This window comes from Xenopus laevis, chromosome 9_10L (genome assembly GCF_017654675.1).
Source record: "Xenopus laevis strain J_2021 chromosome 9_10L, Xenopus_laevis_v10.1, whole genome shotgun sequence".
NCBI classification, from domain to species: domain Eukaryota; kingdom Metazoa; phylum Chordata; class Amphibia; order Anura; family Pipidae; genus Xenopus; species Xenopus laevis.
Genome location: NC_054387.1, coordinates 136537082 through 136560435, shown reverse-complemented (window position 1 = coordinate 136560435; position 23354 = coordinate 136537082). Strand labels below are relative to the sequence as shown.

General features: G+C 41.4%; 1 protein-coding gene across 1 annotated transcript; it reads right to left on the bottom strand.

Moving 5' to 3' along the window:
- LOC121397885 lies at positions 1–22939 on the bottom strand. The gene is made up of 8 exons (XM_041575922.1): positions 22749–22939; positions 19264–19584; positions 17530–17829; positions 8066–8365; positions 6770–6874; positions 6193–6552; positions 2262–2570; positions 1–1226 (listed from the first exon to the last, which is right to left on the bottom strand). The coding sequence occupies exons 1-8, from the start codon at positions 22837–22839 to the stop codon at positions 862–864; spliced, it is 2151 nt and encodes a 716-aa protein (XP_041431856.1). The 5' UTR covers positions 22840–22939; the 3' UTR covers positions 1–861.
- Between the last annotated feature and the right edge of the window lie 415 nt (positions 22940–23354).

The following is a 23354-nucleotide window of genomic DNA, read 5'->3' as shown; positions in this document are numbered from 1 at the left end:
CCCCAACTCTTTTTACATTTGAATGTGGCTCATGGGTAAAAAAGGTTGAGGACCCCTGCTATAGAGGAAACAGATCCTACAGTCCGGGTTGTCCTTCACCCTGGGTCCCCCCTGAGGTCTGCTCTGTCTATAGTTGCACCATTGCATGTAGATGTATTGCAGGTGGTGTCCCATGTGCCAGGGCCCTCGTGTAATGCAGCCAGTCGTAGAGTTTGCTTCCTACAGACACAGTAATAAATCTGAATGACGTTCCTGCTAATAATCTATTTCTAATTGTAGCAATATAGGCAACAACATTCATGCTTAAAGGACCAGAAAGTTTGTATAGATCGAAAAAAAAACCACCAACACAAATTAAGAAATAACTTACTGAATCTCTGCTTGCGCTAAAAAAAATGATGTTACCGGTCCTTTAAGCTCTTGTGCTATACTAACATGTAGTGATACGGCCACAAGGTGGCGCTGTGAAGTCTGTTACTGTGAGGGTTCATTGATATTGTGTTGTTGCCCTTGTTTTTCTCTTGCCTCTCCCTTCCACCATATTGTTTGTGATATCCACAGTGTGAAGGTGCTGAGTGTATAATCCCTGTGTCATTGACCAATAAAACCTTCTCACAAGCTGCTGTGCTGAGTGGTCCCTGTGGGATCATCATAAAGACCAAGTTCTTCAGTTGGGTTAATGGGATCATGAATTGGTTCATTTATCACACGTCCTTGGTGTCAAATTTGTAGTTATTGCATTATTCAACCACCAGTTCACCCCAAAAACTTATGTGATTTTCTTTATTCTCATCTAATGTAGAGGTAGGGTTCTGATTGACCCACCAAGAGGAATGTGAGTACTGTAATCATAGATAGTGTTCATGATGGTTCTCCAATATCTGGTTGACCTAGGACATTGATGTTGCCAGTGCTTGTGTCTATGGGTTTCACCAGACTGGGATGTATCACCCTGCAGATATATTCTGCCCCCTGGTCTCTCAGTTTGGGGGAGATGGTGAGACTGGCAGTGCAGCTGTAGGTGTTATCAGCCTGTTTGCAGGTCCTCATATCTGAATGTGTATTGGGCACTTCTGTTAGTTCCTCACTCCCTGCCTCTTTCCTCAGCCACGTCACTGTCAGGGCATCAGGGAAATACTCTGAGATGTTGCACTGCAGGGTGGTTGGGCTGTTATGGAGAAACTTAGTGTCCTGTATTGGATCCACTACTGGTTTCCATGGGAATTCTGTAAAATAATAGGAGATCTTGTGAAATGCACCTCAGTGTACCTCAATTTGTACAATATCAAATATGTAAAGGTACCAGGGGCATGAGAAACATTAGGTGCATTTTTATATAGATTAGGAAACTTTAGTAGGACTTAGTGGTGTATAACTAAATCCTCATTCGACTTTCACAAGGAACCTCTACACTGGACAAGAAGCCACAGTCGTAATATAAAATGCAGAAACACTCAGGTTCCAGACTCACAAGGGAATTAGATAAGGAGGGGCCCCATCACCATAATTATTCAACCTGTTCACTGAAGATATCATGGAAGAACAAACACTGGAGAGACTTGGATCAAGGAGTCAAGATTGGCTTGAAGACATTAATATGAAGAAGAACACCATGGACAGCAAGTAAAATATACCAAATGCTGATCAAATCAAGCCTTGAACATATTATAAATAGACCCAACTCAGAGGAAAAGAGTAAATGTGCATGCAACAACCAAATTATTACAATTAATCACAACGCTCCATTTGGAAGTCTATAGACTGAAATAATAGATACAGTAGAAACAGTATCCTTGAATGCAAAATTGGGTTGCTGCCCATATTCCCTATGCAAGAGCCATAAACTTGACTTCCTAACCTTCTAATGAAAGTTGGACAAGGTCAGGGTCAGACTGGGCTGGTGGGACACTGGGGAAAAAAAACACCAGTCCACGCCTGCTATTGGCGCTGCCCCTGACCACCCGCTTGGTGCCCAGTTGTGGCCGTATAAAGGAAAAAAGGCATGTTCGGGGGGCTGGAGGTGTCTAATGTGTCTTCACAGCTGGGGTGAAGTAGCAACGCCGGTTGGCCCAGGCCCCCCAGTTCGACCGTGGGCAAGGTTCAACAACAAATGAAAATGAGAATGAAATCCCATGAGAAGAGCTCTGTGAGAATCAAGAACTTGATTGAACTTTCAAGTCTGCCCATTGGTGTTAATATCTCTGATATAAATCCACATTAATCCATAAGACACAGGGCCCCCAATTTTATGTAAATCTCACCTGGATCCTGTGCAGAGATCTCTCTGTATCCTAGTGCATCCAAAGATCCATGTTCCCAAGTCACACCCACTTGGAATTCAGGATCCTTCAATCGATACCCAGGGATTTTGATCTCACTGCGCACATTGAATGTAAGATCAGGATTTTCCGTATATTGTTCTTTGGCTATTTTTCTACTATGGGAATATTTCAGCCCACTGATCCAATGGATGGAGATATCTCTGGGGTAGAATCCCTGTAGGGTGAGGGAGTATGAAATCTTTTCTGAGTCACATAGAGATGGCACCACTGATTCCCGGGCTGGTCTGGCTGAAAATATAGAAAAATAGGTGATGATGGCGATTCTCAACAATGGGATGTAGCAAGTCCTTGGGGCAGACATGATGGCAATACATCCCTTTTTGAGCAAAACTTTCTAACACAGGGCCATTTAGACCTATTGACTAATTTAAATTCAAGTGTTTTCCAATGTCAAAAAATCTTGAGTAAACTCAATCTCAAGTTTTGTCCTACACCTCTTGCATATTTGAGATATCTCAAATCAGAAAATCTTGATTGCACATTAATCGATTCATGTTTAATGACTTCTATAGAACCTTGCGAGATTTTAGCTATTTTTTTCAATTCAGGACTGTCCTTTCTTCATCTGTTCCACTCCCTAGTATATCTGCATAGTTTTGCTTCTTCTCAAATCTGGTAAGAGATAAGAGAGGGTCCCCACTGGAGAAGTGGAAAAATAGTTGGTAATAGCATAAAGATGTCTCTCAACCATCTCATGTTGGACTGAAAATTGTTCCAAAGATCTATGAGTGATTTGAGAATATCCTACCACACATTTCTCTAGAGTCATCACAACAAAAAGGGAGGTGTTTGAAGTTTTACAATTTTAGTTTTTGTAGGAGCTGTATTGGGATTGGTCTGTGTTGGTTTTAAGTACTTTCAAGGATTTAGGTGGCTATGTTGGTGCTAGTAGATTTAACCAGTACAGCCTTAGTTATAATGTTACTTATGACAACTTAAGTGGGAAATGCTTTTCACAGGGTTAAACACAGAACAAAAATGGGAAGTCTTTAAAATGCTGCTTAATAAATCTACTTGTCAGTATATTCCACTTGTAAGCAAGGAACGTCGTTGCAAAGCAAAACCTTTTTGGTTCAATAGAAGCGTTGGTGTTGAGGTGGGTAAGAAAAGACCTGCTTTTAAGGCTTTCAAGTTAGCTGGTACAGCCGAATCATTTATACGGTACAAGGAGGCCAATAAATCATGCAAAGAAGCTATAAGGCAAGCTAAAATTGCTATAGAAAAGGATATTGCAGCAAGCAGTAAAAAAAATCCAAAATTATTTTTTAAATATGTTAATAGTAAAAAAATGAAGCAGGAAGGGGTGGGACCCTTACTATCAGAGGGGGGTCAGCTGGTTGATGAAAACAAAATAAAAGCGCAGATTCTGAACTCGTATTTTTCATCTGTCTACACAAATGAAGAACCAGTAAGTGAAGGTTTCCTTCTTTACACTCCCAATTCTAGTAATACAACTAATGATGCATAGTTACATAGTTAAATTGGGTTGAAAAAAGACAAAGTCCATCAAGTTCAACCCCTCCAAATGAAAACCCATCATCCATACACACACCCCTCCCTACTTTTAATTAAAATTCTAAATACCCATATCTATACTAACTATAGAGTTTAGTATCACAATAGCCTTGGATATTATGTCTGTCCAAGAAATCATCTAAGTCCCTCTTATAGTCATTAACTGAATCAGCCATCACAACATCTCCCGGCAGTGCATTCCACAACCTCACTGTCCTGACTGTGAAGAACCCTCTACGTTGCTTCAAATGAAAGTTCTTTTCTTCTAGTCTAAAGGGGTGGCCTCTGGTACGGTGATCCACTTTATGGGTAAAAAGGTCCCCTGCCATTTGTCTATAATGTCCTCTAATGTACTTGTAAAGTGTAATCATGTCCCCTCGCAAGCGCCTTTTTTCCAGAGAAAACAACCCCAACCTTGACAGTCTACCCTCATAATTTAAGTCTTCCGTCCCTCTAACCAATTTAGTTGCACGTCTCTGCACTCTCTCCAGCTCATTTATATCCCTCTTAAGGACTGGAGTCCAAAACTGAACTGCATACTCCAGATGAGGCCTCACCAAGGACCTATAAAGAGGCATAATTATGTTTTCATCCCTTGAGTTAATGCATGGTTCACACATGAAGAAATTCAAAAGAGACTAGAACATGTTAAGATTAACAAAGGTCCAGGGCCAGACGGTATTCATCCCAGGGTAATTAGCGAGCTTAGCTCTGTGATTGCCAAACCTCTTTACTTAATTTTTCAGGATTCATTGAGATCTGGCATAGTGCCTAGAGACTGGCGAATTGCTAATGTGGTGCCTCTATTCAAAAAAGGATCCCGTTCTCAGCCTCAAAACTATAGGCCAGTTAGTCTGACGTCAGTGGTAGGAAAGCTTTTCGAAGGGTTAATAAAGGATAAGATACTGGACTTCACAGCAAATCATAATACTATGAGTTTGTGGCAGCATGGTTTTATGCGTAATAGATCTTGCCAGACTAACTTAATTTCTTTTTATGAGAATGTAAGTAGAGACCTCGATTCTGGGATGGCAGTGGATGTGATTTACTTAGACTTTGCTAAAGCATTTGATACAGTGCCACACAAAAGGTTATTGGTTAAATTAAGGAATGTTGGCCTGGAACATAGTATTTGTACCTGGATAGAGAACTGGCTAAAAGATAGACTACAGAGAGTGGTGGTAAATGGAACATTTTCTAATTGGACCAGTGTTGTTAGTGGAGTACCGCAGGGCTCTATACTAGGTCCCTTGCTTTTCAACTTGTATATTAATGACCTGGAGGTGGCCATTGAAAGTACTGTTTCTATTTGTGCAGATGAGACTAAATTGTGCAGAACTATAGGTTCCATGCAGGATGCTGCCACTTTGCACAGTGATTTGTCTAAGTTGGAAAACTGGGCAGCAAACTGGAAAATGAGGTTCAATGTTGATAAATGCAGGTTATGCACTTTGGCAAAAATAATATAAATGCAAGTTCTACACTAAATGGCAGTGTGTTGGGAGTTTCCTTAAATGAAAAGGATCTAGGGGTCTTTGTAGATAACACATTGTCTAATTCTGGGCAGTGTCATTCTGTGGCTACTAAAGCAAATAAAGTTCTTGTATAAAAAAGGGCATTAACTCAAGGGATGAAACATAATTGTGTCTCTTTATAGGTCCCTGGTGAGGCCTCATCTGGAGTATGGGGGCAGTTTTGGACTCCAGTCCTTAAGAGGGATATAAATGAGCTGGAGAGAGTGCAGAGACTAAGTGCAACTAAACTGGTTAGAGGGAGGGAAGAGTTAAATTATGAGGGGAGACTGACAAGGTTGGGGTTGTTTTCTCTGGGGGAAAAAAGGCGCTTGCGAGGGGACATGATTAGACTTTACAAGTACATTAGAGGACATTATAGACAAATGGTAACGAGGGGTGTGTGTATGGGGCTGGGTTTTCATTTGGAGGGGTTGAACTTGATGGACTTTGTCTTTTTTCAACCCAATTTAACTATGTAACTATGTAACTATTTAGATACCCTTTATTCTGTAGATAAAAGCTCAACAGCTTACTGGACCACAATGGCAAAGCTTCAAGAAAGACAATCTTTATGATGATGGGAATACTCAAAGGTACCAATGGAAGGGGTCCAACCCCTGGAAGCACCTGGTCTGACTGTATTTACATATAGAAAAGCAATGTCTGAGCGGACAAAGCATTTCTTGGCAGAAAATACTATATTTTTTAAATAGTTCTAAAAAAATAAAATTACCTCCATTCAGGTAACTTGCCATTCTTTTATTTATCTTTCACTATCAATATTGCTGCAAATAAGTTCTCATTAACATAACAGCACTTACCATAAATGTTTCTGCACTGGAATCTCTTCTCTGTAGTTTCCTCCGCACAGACAAACCTGCAGATAAGGGTCACGTCTCTGTGTTTCCCCACACGGGGTACAAATCTCAGGGAGGAGCAGTAGCTTTGCAGCCCCTCATTCCTACAGGTGATCAAGTAGGAGTCACCCAACAGCTGTTCTGCTTCCCCTGGGTCCCGACACTGTGGTATCTCCCACTGGTCTCCTGACCTCTCCTCAATCCATGTGACCTGTGGGTCCTCCTGTGGGCAGTTACTGACCGTACAGTAAAGAGTTGTCTCTTCTCCATCCAACAACTTCTCTGGTCCTTTAATCTCACTCACTGTGTAACCCTGTAAAGATGCTGAAATAGATCTCTGGTCAAAACTATTTAGCCCCAAAATGACGTGGAACTGATATGTATTTTATTACCATAGACTTTCTGTAGTATGCAATTAAAATATATATAATTATAATATTTGGGCAAATATGATTCAGGGACCAGTGTAATCCATATACTATAACCACAGGAATTGTATATATTCTCTAAAAATATCAGTATCCATATTGACAGCACCTACTTTTATTTAGGACTTTCCAGATTATGGCACCAACGCTTAGCACAGCCAATAGAACAAATGAAAAGACACACGATTTAATGACAACTTTGTTTGAGTTGATTTCATCTAAAGGAAAGAATAGAAGTTTTGTAAGTTTGGATTATTATAAACCCTTCCCCAAATATCTGCTGTACATTCATGTTCCATGTGACGGAGACGAGGATGTCTTTCCAACAGTTATAAGTGCAGTAAATATAAAGGATTAATCCTTAGCAACAGGGTAACAACATTATCCAAAATAATTCTATCCAATTAATAGAGAGAAATCACATAGCTGCCATGGTCATTTCTCTGTAGGTGCAACTGAGCATGTAAATCAAATTATTCCATATAATCATACATAATAATATAGTACTTCTATAGGGGGCACAATTACTAAGCTCGAGTGAAGGATTCGAATGAAAAAAAAGTAGTATTTTTTTGGGTACTTTGACCATCGAATAGGCTACTACGACCTTCGACTTCGATTCAAACTATTCGAACTATAATCCTTTGACTATTCGACCATTCGATAGTCGAAGTACTGTCACTTTAAGATAAACTTCGACTACATACTTCAGTAGTTTAAACCTATGGGGGACCTTCCCCATCACTTTTCTAAGCTTTTTTTGGTCGAAGAAAAATCGTTTCATCGATCGCTTAAAATCGTTCAATTGATCGATCGATCGTAGGATTTGCACTAAATCCTTCTAATTCGATATTTGAGGGTCGAATTCGAGAGTTTATTAACCCTCGATATTCAACCCTTAGTAAGCGTGCCCCTAGGTGTTGGTTGATATATCAAACATTATGGTAATAATCCCAAATCTAGTTGAAATAATTTTATATAGAACACATTGTTTTAAATTGATGTGAATATTCATCCTTCCTCCCAGAAAGCAATCATTTGATAAACATCAATGTAAGCAAATTAATAGGTAAAACCAAATGATACCTACAGCTTTCTTTGGGATTTATAAGTTTATTGGATGTTCTGATGATTTCTGAAGGCTCAGAAAAATGATACATTTCAATGATTTTTAATCACTATATCTTTGTAAATGACTCCTTATGACTCAATAATGACTCAATATGACTCTGTAATGAAAAAAGACCCACCCACCAGGGACATTCTCCAATCTCCATTAAGTTTATGAGGGTAACAGAGGGGCAGTGCAAAATGAAGCAAGCAATGTTCATTGGTTAACTTACTCTATCACTATTATGGAGTATTCATTCAGTAATGCTCAAATGAGCAAAGGATTCAATTACTGGTACCTTTATACTTTAGCTGAAAATCTTCCTGGAGAGGCTGCTGGAGAGAGAGGTGTTGGACTCTACAGGAGAAGTTATGGTCCATCTTCCCATCCATTGGGGGTAAAGTCACTGTGCCCATCACTCTGTATGTGCCATCTGGATTCCTCTCTTGTTTGCCCAACTCAGAGTTAGTGAGGGGCTCATTGTCTTTATACCAACTTATGTCAATATCTTCTGGGTAGAATCCATTGGCCATGCACATCACAGTGTTCTCCTTATTCTTACTAATAACTTTATTGGGGATGAAGATCACTGGGGGAACTAAGAGAAAGCAATTAAATATATTGTACAGAAATCTTATAGACTAAGAAGCTTGAGAAAGACTGAGGCATCAGAGGTCTTATACTGTAACTTGTTATTATACTCTGCTTGTAGATATTCCTGAAAATGTTATTTGATGCCTTCTTACACAAAACTCTTCCAGAATAATACAGATACATCTATCAAACAATCAGTCTAGAAAAGAAGGTTTTCACAATCAAGTTATGATGATTCCAGTGCGTATATACTTCTTATCTGCAAAATCCAGTATTAAATGTAAAGGATTAGCACTATTTACAGAGGATACATAAACTGCCATTCAGGCTGCGTCCCCTTAGCTCATAACAAGGTTATAGATATATAGAAACATTGGGGTAACAGTCACCCTGCTATAGTTCCAGGGGTACCCAAGGTACGAATAAACACTCACCCCAAATCTCCCCCTAACTGACCTTCAGACTGGGCCCCCTTAGCTCATAACAAGGTTACAGATATATAGAAATATTGGGGTAACAGTCACCCTGCTATAGTTCCAGGGGTACCCAGGGTACAAATAAATACTCACCCCAAATCTCCCCCTAACTGACCTTCAGACTGGGCCCCCTTAGTTCATAACAAGGTTACAGAAATATAGAAACATTGGGGTCCCCAGACCTGTGTGCAGTAGCTCCCAGCTTTTACTCTCCCTATTTATTAAGACCTCTTTTAGGGGTGAGCATTTGCTGGGGTAAATCTGCTAAACTGCTAATTCCATCTCTGCTGTGGCCCTGTTTGCATTTTTGCACCATTTATTGGTAAATCTGCTAAACTGCTATTGCATTCCATCTGCATTACACCTAGCACTGTTTAGTGAGTTATATACACGCACTGTTTATTTGCCACTTCTAAATTAGTAACATAATATTGATTTTAAGTTCTCCCTGTAGTCTTGTAACTTGTACATTTTACGACCCCCTATAAACTCCTCTCCAAACAAACTTTGTAAGTCAGGTTATCTCTTTATTCATCCTGAGCCTTGCTCTGCTCTCACTCTCTGTCACAGCTGAGTGATCAGTTTGGTGTTTGATCAATTAGAATCAGTTGTAATTCCCCAGACCTGTGTGCAGCAGCTCCCAGCTTTTACTCTCCCTATTTATTAAGACCTCTTTAGGGGTGAGCATTTGCAAGGGTGCTTCATTTCGAAGTGATTCATTTACAAGTGATCTGGAAGAGTTTAACAAGGAGTTCAGCAAGGAAATCTACAAGGAGAGACAACACAGAGGACTACGTTAAGGACATAACACTGCTAACGGCTAGAAACTACAATGGCAAATTTAATTACTTTTGCTGTGTTTGCATTCATGGTGCTCCCTAAGGTAGTTACTTCCTTCAACCGTCCTATTGTCAGTCAGTATTCTATTTACATATCTTCTTCTCTACTCCCTTCCACATACTCCAGCTCTTATACACTTTACAACTACTTGCAACACCTTTGTCCTCCAGTTACTAACAAGACCCGGATTTGTCGTCACTTCAAATCCTCTTCCCACATCTTTTCCCTCTTTTACCTACTTTTGCTAGCTGCAGGGGATATCTCCCCAAACCCTGGACCCTGCTCCATACCAACATATACTCCACCTCGTTTTCCTGCCAACTTGCGCAAATCTTCTCATTCCTTTACTTTCTCTAACCTTATTCAGATTCCGACTCTTCCTTCTTCCTGTCTTGCCTTTTCTTATGCACTTCTTAACACCCGCTCTTTAACTAACAAATCCACATTAATTCATGATCATTTTTGCTCTAATTCACTTCTTGCACTAACAGAAACCTGGCTCTCACAGAATGATACCGCCATTGAGGCTGCACTCTCTCCTGGTGGTCTCTCTTTCTCTCACCCCCCCGAACCATTGGACGTGGTGGGGGAGTCGCAATTCTCCTCTCCTGTCGCTGTCGGTCCAAACCTATTGCTCCAGCCTTCTCATTTAACTCTTTTGAGGTGCATGCCATTAACATCTGCTACCCTCTCTCTGTGTGTGTAGCTGTCATTTACAGACCCCCATCAGCCTCCTCCTCTGCTGCCTTCCTTTCTTCCTCTGCACTGACAGCCCTGCAATCATTCTTGGGGATTTCATCTTCCACATTGATGCTTCACAACCCCAGCCCTCTCGTATTCTCTGCCTAACCTCCTCCTTTGAGCTCCAGCAGTGGACAAACACCTCTACTCATAAGGATGGCCACTTTCTGGATCTAGTGTTTACTAAAAAACTCTCTCTCTCTGGTTTTAACAGTGAACCCTTCCCCCTTTCCGATCACAATTTGGTTACATTTTCCATCTCTTACTCTCCGTGTCCACCTGCTTCTTCCCCCACTGTCTTAGTGCAGGATACACGTGACATTGACCTTCCAGCCTTAGCTCAGTCTTTCAGGTCCAGTCTCATTTCCCTTAAAGGAGAAGGAAAGCTATGGAGGCATTTTATTGCCAATAGATTAGCTGCAATAGTGCAAGCTAGAATACTATATTTATTCTGTAGAATGTTTTACCATACCTGAGTAAAAAGCTCTAGAAACTCTCTGTTTGTTTAGAATAGGAGCTGCAGTATTAACGTGGTGTGACATCACTTCCTGCCTGAGTCTCTCCCTGCTCTGGGCTCAGATTACAGTAGAGAAGGGAGGGGTGGGGGCAGAGGAGCAAACTGAGCATGCTCTTGCCCAGGGCAATGAGGTTTAAGATGAAGGCAGGAAGTCTGATACAGAAGCCCATGAGTACACAATAGAAGGAAAGAAATGCTGTGTTTCTTTTGACAGGGGACTCAGAGCAGCACCACTTTGGGGGTTTACTGGTATATTTAGATGGACCTTTCTGATAAGGCTTACATAGTTTTAACCTTTCCTTCTCCTTTAAGGAAACGTCTGATCCTGATACCCTAGTAAGTGAGTATAATCACAAACTATCCTCAACCATTGGCTCATTTGCCCCTTTACAGGCTAAGTGTTCACGTGCTCTGAACCCACGACCCTGGTTGAATTCACAAACCAGATACTTATGCTCCTGTACAAGATCTGCTGAATGTATGTAGAAGAAATCCCGTACGCAAGCAGACTTTATTCACTATAAATTTCTATTGTCCTGCCTCAATTCTGCATTGTCAAAAGCCAAACAAGAGAACTACAGTCCCCTTATAAACAATCACAAATCCAACCCACGACGCCTGTTTTCTCAATTCAATACTCTTCTCCATCCCTCGTCAACAGTATCAGTCAACCAGACACACTCTCCTCAGGACTGATTTCTTTAAAGACAAAGTAGAGTCCATCCGCAATCAGATCCCTACCTCTACTAATGTAAACCAGCTCCTCCTCCCTAAGCCCCTTCTGCATGTCTTAATTCCTTCCCTCCGGTAACAATGTCTGAAGTCTCCAAGCTTCTTTTGTCCTCCCCACTCACAACTTGCCCCCTTGACCCCATGCCTTCTTCTTTGCTCAAACACTGTGTTGCAGAGCTTACACCACTACTTACTCACGTCTTCAATTCTTCTCTAGCTTCTGGAACCTTCCCTACTCCTTTCAAACAGGTCTGTGTAACGCCTATTCTTAAAAAGGCCACGCTTGACCCAGCCTGTCTATCAAATTACCGTCCTGTCTCCCTTCTACCACTTGCCTCTAAACTCCTAGAGCGTATTGTGTTCTCCCGTATTACTAACTTTCTACACACCCATGATCTGTTGGACCCTCTGCAGTCTGGTTTCCGGCCTGGTCACTCTACTGAGACTGCTTTGTGCAGAGTTACAAATGATCTTCAGGTGCCAAAGCCAAAGGTCACATCTCCATCCTTCTCCTCCTTGACCTCATCTACATTAGATACAGTTGATCACTCTCTCCTGATGCAGATTCTCTATTCGCTTGGCATCCGTAACCAGGCTGCATCTTGGCTCTCTTCTTACCTTTCTAACCGATCATTCACTGTCTCCTATGATAACAAAACCTCATCTCCAGTTCCACTTAATGTGGGGGTGCCGCAAGGCTCTGTACTTGGTCCGCTGTTGTTCTCCCTGTACTCTCTGTCTTTGGGAGATCTCATCCATTCATTTGGCTTTAATTATCATCTGTATGCTGATGTACCCAAATATATTTATCCACCCCCTCATTAACAGCTGAAACAGAGGCTCAGATCTCTAACTGCCTCCTGGTTATCTCAAATTGGATCAACCACCTCAAACTCAACCTAACACTGAACTAATCATCTTTCCACCTAAGCCTGGTCCTACTCCCCTAATTACTATCTCAATTGATGGCTCATTAATCCTGTCAACTCAGCTCACTGTCTGGGGGGAATCTTTGACTCCTCTCTCTCCTTCTCTGATCATATTAACACCACTGTCAAAACCTGTCACTTCTTCTTACGCAATATTGCCAAAATCTGTCCCTTTCTTTCACCTGATACATCCAAGACGCTCATGCATGCTCTCATCCTATCCCAACTAGATTACTGTAACCTTCTACTAACTGGCCTCCCTAACTGCCATCTCTCCCCTCTACAGTCTGTATTAAACACTGCTGCCAGAATTCTCCTCCTCTCATCCAAAAGGTACAGGCCCCTCCGCTGCTGAAGTCCTTATCATGGCTTCCTATAAAACAAAGAATAACTTATAAACTCCTCCTCATAACCTTCCCTTCATTCCTCTGCACCTCACTACATCTCATCTCTTGTCTCTCTATATGTTCCTGCCCGAAACCTCCGCTCCTCTCAGAGCAACCGCTTGGTTGTACCCCCACTACTACTGCTGTTTCCCGTATCAAACCCTTCTCTCTTGTGACTCCTTATATTTGGAATGTCATTCCTGAATCTCTCAGGAGAGAATCCTCCTTCAGTGTTTTTATAACAAAACTCAAAGACTCCCTCTGGGAGCACCTGGATAACAGCTGAACTGGCACTTATATAACAGTGTAACAAACTGTAACTCACAGCACCTTAATACCCCTCTGAATTGTGTCTGTATGTTACCCTCCCATTTAGACTGTAAGCTCTACGGGGTAGGGTCCTCTAGCCTTTTGTTTCCTTGACACTGAGCACTTAATCTGTATTGTAATTATATTTTATATTTTTGTGAATTGTATTCTAATAATGCACTTATTGTTACTTTTTATTCCAATCACCCCTTGTTTGTTACTACTAATTTATTGAGTCTGAGTTACCAGGCTCACTTTAAATTAATGTAAACAAGGCTCCAGGGCCTGATGGCATACTCCTCGGGTTCTAAGAGAGCTTAGATTCACTTTTTTCTGGTATGGTACATATGAATTGGAGGAAAGTTGATGTCATTCCTATATTTAAAAATGGATTACAATCTCACAATACACCAGTAAGTCTGACATCTGTGGTGGGCAAATTATTTGAAGGCTTGTTAAGAGATGTGTTAGATGAGATTCAATGTTGATAAATGTAAAGTCCTGCACCTGGGATGTAACAATATCCACTTATACCCTTAATGGGACTGCACTAGGCAAATCCATAATGGAGACGGAGCTTGGAGTCCTTGTAGATAATAAACTTGTCTGTAGCAAGTAATGCCAGTCAGCAGCATCAAGGGCAAATAAGGTCTTGACTTGTATTAAATGGGGCAGAGAGTCACGGGAGGAGGGGGTCCCACTGTATAGAGCACTGGTAAGGCCCCATCTAGAATATGCCCTACAGTTTTGGTCTCCATCACTCAAACAGGACATTATTGTATTAGAGAGGGGACAGAGAAGGGCAACTAAGCTGGTAAAGGGAAAATCTTAGCTATGAGGAAAGACTGGCCAAATTGGGGATGTTCACTCTGGAGAAGAGGCGCTTAAGAGGTGATATGATAACTATGTATAAATATATAAGGGGATCATATAATAATCTCTCTAATGATTTATTTACCAGTAGCTCCTTCCAGCTGACAAGAGGTCACCCATTCTGATTAGAAGAAAAGAGGTTCCTCCTAAATATTGGGAAGGGGTTTGTTACAGTGAGAGCTGTGAAGATGTGGAATTGTCTTCCTGAATCAGTGGTAAAGGCTGATACATTAGATAGGTACAAGGAAGGGTCGAATGCTTTATTCACCAGTAGCTCCTCCCAGCAGACAGGAGTGAGCCAATGAGATTAGAGGAGGGAAAGGGGTGTTACAGGGAGAGCTGGGAAGTGAATCAGTGGTACAGGCTGATACATTAGATAGGTACAAGGAAGGGTCGGATGCTTTATTCACCTGTAGCTCCTCCCAACAGACAGGAGGGAGCCAATGAGATTAGAGGAGGGAAAGGGGTGTTACAGGGAGAGCTGGGAAGTGAATCAGTGGTACAGGCTGATAAATTAAATAGGTATAAGGAAGGGTCGGATGCTTTATTCACCAGTAGCTCCTCCCAGCAGACAGGAGGGAGCCAATGAGATTAGAGGAGGGAAAGGGGTGTTACAGGGAGAGCTGGGAAGGGAATCAGGGGTACAGGCTGATACATTAGATAGGTACAAGGAAGGGTCGGATGCATTATTCACCAATAGCTCCTCCCAGCAGACAGGAGGAAGCCAATGAGATTAGAGGAAGGAAAGGGGTGTTACAGGGAGAGCTGGGAAGTGAATCAGTGGTACAAGCTGATACATTAGATAGGTACAAGGAAGGGTCGGATGCTTTATTCACCAGTAGCTCCTCCAAGCAGACAGGAGGAACCAATGAGATTAGAGGAAGGAAAGGGGTGTTACAGGGAGAGCTGGGAAGTGAATCAGGGGTACAGGCTGATACATTAGATAGGTACAAGGAAGGGTCGGATGCTTTATTCACCAGTAGCTCCTCCCAGCAGACAGGAGGGAGCCAATGAGATTAGAGGAGGGAAAGGGGTGTTACAGGGAGAGCTGGGAAGTGAATCAGGGGTACAGGCTGATACATTAGATAGGTATAAGGAAGGGTCGGATGCTTTATTCACCAGTAGCTCCTCCCAGCAGACAGGAGGGAGCCAATGAGATCAGAGGAGGGAAAGGGGTGTTACAGGGAGAGTTGGGAAGTGAATCAGGGGTACAGGCTGATACATTAGATAGGTATAAGAAGGGGTTGGATGGTGTTTAGCAAGTGAGGGAATACAGGGATATGGGAGAGAGCTCATAGTACAAGTTGATCCAGGGACTGGTCCAATTGCCATTTTGGAGTCAGGAAGGAATTTTTCCCCCTCTGAGGCAAATTGGAGAGGCTTCAAATGTTTTTTTTTTTTTTTGCCTTCCTCTGGATCAGTTAGGCATGTTATACACAGACTTAAAAGGTTTTACTTGATGAACATGTCTCTTTTTTCAACCTAAATAACTGTTACTATGTTATTATGATTTATTTACATTTTTAGGGTAGCTGCTGACCAAGAGTTGACTAACACTTATGTGATTATATGATTGAGACAAACCAGGGACAGAGCTAGAGAAGAGAACTTGGCTCCCCTAAAACTCACTGTTTCCCTAGGGCGGCATTTGGTGCAAGAACAAACAAAAGGCAAAGGGCGGATACAGAATTTATGAATGATATACCAAGGCTTTACTAGGTACTTTCCATAACTGATAAGAATTTTTTATATGAGAGTGAGGGAACCAGTTCTCCAACAAAATCTTTGATTTAGTTTCCTTGACAAGATCTGTTTTTTTTATCAAGTATATGGAAACTGTGTTTCAGTCAGGGCCCCAATGTGCTGCTATCGTCTTGGGCCCCCCTCCCACCTACTGGATCACAATTCTTTTGATCCAATAATAAACATTTAAAGTGGACCTGTCACCCAGACACAAAAATCTGTATAATAAAAGTCCTTTTCAAATTAAACATGAAATCCAATTTCTATTTTTTATTAAAGCATTCATAGCTGTTGTAAGCTCATTTAAACATCTCAGCTGTCAATCAAATATTGTCGCCACTCCTCTATGCCCGTGGCATAGAGGCGGGGCAGACAATTACTTTCACTTTCCATTCAGCACTTCATAGATGTCACTGCTCTCCATATATTCCCCCCATTCTTTTTACCATTTAATTGTGTAGCCAGTACATGGGGATGGACATAAGGTCCCCCATTCTGGTGCACAAACAAGATTCTGAGATGATACAAGGCTTGTCTTAATAACAGTGTCCACAAAATGGCTCCTGCCTGCTTAATTTTGAAATCCCAGACTGAAGGAAGCAAGATTCAAATAATTGATATAGTGTAATTAAAGTTCATTTTGCTTGACTAATGTGATAAAATAGGATTATGAATAATTTTTTTTGGGTGACGGGTCCCCTTTAACCAGCATTTACAGAATATGTACTGTAGATAGGGCTTTTAGAAATGAACCAGGTTTCTTGAACAAAAATGTAGACTCGCCACTTCACAAGAGGGGTCCAGGTGCTTCAGTTCAAGTAGAAGAAACACCAAAACATTGTTGCATACATGAGCCGGTACAACAGCACCATAGCCAAAAATTGATGTCCATTCTTTTAAGGTCCAACACCCTTTAACATAGTGTAAATTAAGCCTGATGCTTTATACAATATTTGATAATGTTTCAGGCAAATTTATGGAAAAGATAAGACAATCCAGCTCTCAGCAGTAATGTTGGAGGGAATGTTTCTTTAGAAGATCTTGCCTTGTGACTGTATTAGGTAGACGGAGTAGGAGTGGATAAAGTTTATGAGAGATGGATACACCAGTTAGTGTTAGTAAAAATGAAAACTCTGTCATCATTGTGGTTATGAGGCCCATGATTCATGTTTCCTTGTATTATACAATATAGACCTTTGTAAATTGGTCTCACATGGGAAAATCTGCATGGCAAGGCCACTTTATAGAGAAAGGATGCTGCCCCCCCCCCATGACCCAACACTAAACTGTTACCTACAGCTTTCTTTGGTATTCATAAGTTTATTGGATGTTCTGATGATTTCTGAAGGCTCAGACAAATGATACATTTTAATGATTATTAAACACTATATCTTTGTAAATGACTCCTTATGACTCAATAATGACTCAATATGACTCTGTAATGAAAAAACACCCACCCACCAGGGACATTCTCCAATCTCCATTAAGTTTATGAGGGTAACAGAGGGGCAGTGCAAAATGAAGCAAGCAATGTTCATTGGTTAACTTTACTCTACTCTATCACTATTATGGAGTATTCATTCAGTAATGCTCAAATGAGCAAAGGATTCAATTACTGGTACCTTTATACTTTAGCTGAAAATCTTCCTGGAGAGGCTGCTGGAGAGAGGCATGTTGGACTCTACAGGAGAAGTTATGGTCCATCTTCCCATCCATTGGGGGTAAAGTCACGGTGCCCATCACTCTGTATGTGCCATCTGGGTTCCTCTCTTGTTTGCCCAACTCAGAGTTAGTGAGGGGCTTATTGTCTTTATACCAACTTATGTCAATATCTTCTGGGTAGAATCCATTGGCCATGCACATCACAGTGTTCTCCTTATTCTTACTAATAACTTTATTGGGGATGAAGATCACTGGGGGAACTAAGAGAAAGCAATTAAATATATTGTACAGAAATCTTATAGACTAAGAAGCTTGATAAAGACTGAGGCATCAGAGGTCTTATACTGTAACTTGTTATTATACTCTGCTTGTAGATATTCCTGAAAATGTTATTTGATGCCTTCTTACACAAAACTCTTCCAGAATAATACAGATACATCTATCAAACAATCAGTCTAGAAAAGAAGGTTTTGACAATCAAGTTATGATGATTCCAGTGCGTATATACTTCTTATCTGCAAAATCCAGTATTAAATGTAAAGGATTAGCACTATTTACAGAGGATACATAAACTGCCATTCAGGCTGTGTCCCCTTAGCTCATAACAAGGTTATAGATATATAGAAACATTGGGGTAACAGTCACCCTGCTATAGTTCCAGGGGTACCCAGGGTACAAATAAACACGCACCCCAAATCTCCCCCTAATTGACCTTCAGACTGGGCCCCCTAGCTCATAACAAGGTTACAGATATATAGAAACATTGGGGTGTCACCCTGCTATAGTTCCAGGGGTACCCAGGGTACAAATAAGTACTCACCCCAAATTTTCCCCTAACTGACCTTCAGACTGGGCCCCCTTAGTTCATAACAAGGTTACAGATATATAGAAAATTGGGGTATCACCCTGCTACAGTTCCAGGGGTACCCAGGGTACAAATAAGCACTCACCCCAAATCTCCCCCTAACTGACCTTCAGACTGGGCCCCCTTAGCTCATAACAAGGTTACAGATATATAGAAACATTGGGGTGTCACCCTGCTATAGTTCCAGGGGTACCCAGGGTACAAATAAACACTCACCCCAAATCTCCCCCTAACTGGCCTTCAGGCTGGGCCCCCTTAGCTCATAACAAGGTTACAGAAATATAGAAACATTGGGGTAACAGTCACTCTGCTATATTGTAGTTTTAGGTCTACCCAGGGTATCAAACATTCACCCCAAATCTTTGAAGAAAGGTAAAAATAATTTAAATGTTGGCCTTTGAGATAAGGAGCAGAGTTCCTGCACAAGCTGTTTAACCCACATCACTCCATCTCATCTCTTGCACCACCATATTTCCCTGTCTGCCTCCTCCATTCATCTGAGAGCCACCGCCTGGTTACACCATCCATTTCCACTGCTGTTTTCCACCTTTATCCCTTGCTGCTCTTTAGATTTGGAATGTTTATCCCTCACAAAGATTTCACCTTAGTTTTCACAATGCCTAATATGGTCTTTGCAGTTATGAGAAACTTCTTATCCTTCTATTTGTGTCTGTAAGTTTCCCTCCCACTTAGACCTGCTTCCTCAAAGTAGCCCCATATAAATAAAACAAATATATAGATGTTGTTGCTTCTATTTGCAGGAATGCTCTGTGTTACCCATCTAAGTAAATGGACTAGTTTATTTCATGAAGATAGATATAGACCTTACCAAGAACATCTAATATGACCCGTGTGTCTTTCTGTTGTTGCTGATATATCACCCGACACCTGTAGATCCCTTCATCTGAGATGGACACGTTGGCCAGAGACAAGGAGGCATCTCCCATATTTGCTGCCCATCCATTGAATGAAGCCCTTGGGCGGAGGGACAAGCCTTTGTTATCATATCTTGCAATTTCCTTATCCTGAAAGAACCAAATTACAGTTGGGGGTTCAGGGTTTGGGGAAGTTTTATCCACTTTGCACGGGAGAAGAACATCAGAGCCAGTGAGTGCACGATGGGAAGACGGGAAGATATTCAGAACTGCACCTACAGGGAGATATTCACATACAAAGATTAATATACAAATCTATAAGAAATAGTTCACAACAATAAGAACTTCATGTAAAGGAATATGTGACAAGGGAATCTGAAGGGTCGCTCATTGCACTATTCATTCAACTGGAATTTTGTTGCAACTGTTCCTTGAATATAAATGTACAGGAATGCAGTTTGAATAACACACAGGAATGCAGTTTGACTACAAATTTTATCTTGACTACAATCAAGAAAGCAAATATTTCTGGGGCTCATGTTGTGCACAATAAAATACAGAACTTTCTTATCTGGGGCAGAGGCTAAGAACAATCCGAAAAAGTATTTTAAGTATATTAATAGTAAAAAGATGCAGGTTGAGAGTTGCTCCATTAAATAATGTTACCAGTATGGTTGTAACAGATACAGAAAAGGCAAATGTGTTAAATCAGTTCTTTTCTTCAGTGTATACAATAGAGGAGTGTGAGTTCCCAGGCTCACTTTATAACTGCACTAATGGTTCAGCTCAATCTAGTCAGTGGCTGACTCAGGATATGATTCAAAAAGCTTTAATACAAATTAATGTAAATCCAGGGCCTGATGGCATACACCCCCGGGTTCTAAGAGAGCTTTTTTCTGGTATGGTACCTATGAATTGGAGGAAAGTTGATGTCATTCCTATATTTAAAAATGGATTACAATCTCAGCCTGGCAACAATACACCAGTAAGTCTGACATCTGGGGTGGGCAAATTATTTGAAGGCTTGTTAAGAGATAAGTGTTAGATGAGATTCAATGTTGATAAATGTAAAGTCCTGGGATGTAAAAATAGACAAGCCACTTATACCCTTAATGGGACTGCACTAGGCAAATCCTTAATGGAGACGGAGCTTGGAGTCCTTGTAGATAATAAACTTGTCTGTAGCAAGTAATGCCAGTCAGCAGCATCAAGGGCAAATAAGGTCTTGACTTGTATTAAATGGGGCAGAGAGTCACGGGAGGAGGGGGTCCCACTGTATAGAGCACTGGTAAGGCCCCATCTAGAATATGCCCTACAGTTTTGGTCTCCATCACTCAAACAGGACATTATTGTATTAGAGAGGGGACAGAGAAGGGCAACTAAGCTGGTAAAGGGAAAATCTTAGCTATGAGGAAAGACTGGCCAAATTGGGGATGTTCACAGTGGAGAAGAGGTGCTTAAGGGGGATCATATAATAATCTCTCTAATGCTTTATTTACCAGTAGCTCCTTCCAGCTGACACGAGGTCATCCATTCCGATTAGAAGAAAAGAGGTTCCTCTTGAATATCGGGAAGGGGTTTGTTACAGTGAGAGCTGTGAAGATGTGGAATTGTCTCCCTGAATCAGTGGTACAGGCTGATACATTAGATAGGTACAAGGAAGGGTCGGATGCTTTATTCACCAGTAGCTCCTCCCAGCAGACAGGAGGGAGCAAATGAGATTAGAGGAGGGAAAGGGGTGTTACAGGGAGAGCTGGGAAGTGAATCAGTGGTACAGGCTGATACATTAGAAAGGTACAAGGAAGGGTCGGATGCTTTATTCACCAGTAGCTCCTCCCAGCAGACAGGAGGGAGCCAATGAGATTAGAGGAGGGAAAGGGGTGTTACAGGGAGAGCTGGGAAGTGAATCAGGGGTACAGGCTGATACATTAGATAGGTACAAGGAAGTGTCGGATGCTTTATTCACCAGTAGCTCCTCCCAGCAGACAGGAGGGAGCCAATGAGATTAGAGGAGGGAAAGGGGTGTTACAGGGAGAGCTGGGAAGGGAATCAGTGGTACAGGCTGATACATTAGATAGGTACAAGGAAGGGTCGGATGCTTTATTCACCAGTAGCTCCTCCCAGCAGACAGGAGGGAGCCAATGAGATTAGAGGAGGGAAAGGGGTGTTACAGGGAGAGCTGGGAAATGAATCAGGGGTACAGGCTGATACATTAGACAGGCATAAGAAGGGGTTGGATGGTGTTTAGCAAGTGAGGAATACAGGGATATGGGAGATAGCTCATAGTACAAGTTGATCCAGGGACTGGTCCAATTGCCATTTTGGAATTTTTCCCCCTCTGAGGCAAATTGGAGAGACTTCAAATGTTTTTTTTTTTTTGCCTTCCTCTGGATCAGTTAGGCATGTTATATACAGACTTAAAAGGTTGAACTTGATGAACGTGTGTCTTTTTTCAACCTAAATAACTGTTACTATGTTATTATGATTTATTTACATTTTTAGGGTAGCTGCTGACCAAGAGTTGACTAACACTTATGTGATTATATGATTGAGACAAACCAGGGACAGAGCTAGAGAAGAGAACTTGGCTCCCCTAAAACTCACTGTTTCCCTAGGGCGGCATTTGGTGCAAGAACAAACAAAAGGCAAAGGGCGGAAACTTTTATATGAGAGTGAGGGAACCAGTTCTCCAACAAAATCTTTGATTTAGTTTCCTTGACAAGATCTGTTTTTTTATCAAGTATATGGAAACTGTGTTTCAGTCAGGGCCCCAATGTGCTGCTATCGTCTTGGTTCCCCCGCACCTACTGGATCACAATTCTTTTGCCCCAATAATAAACATTTAACCAGCATTTACAGAATATGAACTGTAGATAGGGCTTTTAGAAATGAACCAGGTTTCTTGAACAAAAATGTAGACTCGCCACTTCACAAGAGGGGTCCAGGTGCTTCAGTTCAAGGAGAAGAAACACCAAAACATTGTTGCATACATGAGCCGGCACAACAGCACCATAGCCAAAAATTGATGTCCATTCTTTTAAGGTCCAACACCCTTTAACATAGTGTAAATTAAGCCTGATGCTTTATACAATATTTGATAATGTTTCAGGCAAATTTATGAAAAAGATAAGACAATCCAGGGGAAGTTCTCAGCAGTAATGTTGGAGGGAATGTTGATAAAGTTTATGAGAGATGGATACACCAGTTAGTGTTAGTAAAAATGAAAACTCTGTCATCATTGTGGTTATGAGGCCCATGATTCATGTTTCCTTGTATTATACAATATAGACCTGTGTAAACTGGTCTCACATGGGAAAATCTGCATGGCAAGGCCACTTTATAGCGAAAGGATGCTGCCCCCCCCATGACCCAACACTAACCCACACAAACAATCTACCCGAAGCAGATTGGCTATTGCTATAGATAAAAGGGCACTTACCGGCAGTGGACAGTACCAGGAGCAGGGGGATACAGGAGGGCCATTTGAGGAGAGATCTGCTGGTTCCCATGTGCCTCCCAATTCTTATCATATTCCTTGTGCCATTTGGAAATGTCGGAGTGACTTGCCCTGGGCTGGAGGCAATAACTACTCTTGGTAGTAAAGCGAGAGCTTCTTTATATTTGCATTTATTCTCTCAACCCTCTATGACGGTCTCTCCTCACTCCCACGCACTTGCATGTGGCTTTAAAAAAAGAAAGTGAAACTTTTCCTTCAATGTTTAAACAAAACTTTAAAGGGACAAGGACTCTGTAAATGAATTTCTGTAACAGAATATTAAAACGATAAGTTTGGAAGAAGGCAGAAGATCATACAAACTGTTCCTTTGTTGCCTTATCTCTCAGCACATATCAGCATCCCTCACAAATACAAAAGTAAGGCGGCATAGGAGAGTTTGTATGTTACTGAATTCTATTAGCAATAGCTCACAATAATCCATGGTGCAATGTGATAAGGGGGACAGGTTAGAAGGAGAAGCTGAGGAGGTGAGAAGAAACCAAACACTACAAGAGTGGGTACCACAATATAGAGGTGTCTCTACTGCCT

What these genes read in the sequence shown, in the direction of transcription:
- LOC121397885 (XM_041575922.1), bottom strand. Translation starts at nt 22,839, where the DNA reads ATGATAAGAATTGGGAGGCACATGGGAACCAGCAGATCTCTCCTCAAA. An exon ending in TTTTCAGCTAAAGTATAAAG is followed by an intron (nt 8,366 to 17,529) that starts GTACCAGTAATT and finishes GCTTTCTCTTAG; the next exon opens with TTCCCCCAGTGATCTTCATC. An exon ending in GATCTCTGCACAGGATCCAG is followed by an intron (nt 1,227 to 2,261) that starts GTGAGATTTACA and finishes ATTATTTTACAG; the next exon opens with AATTCCCATGGAAACCAGTA.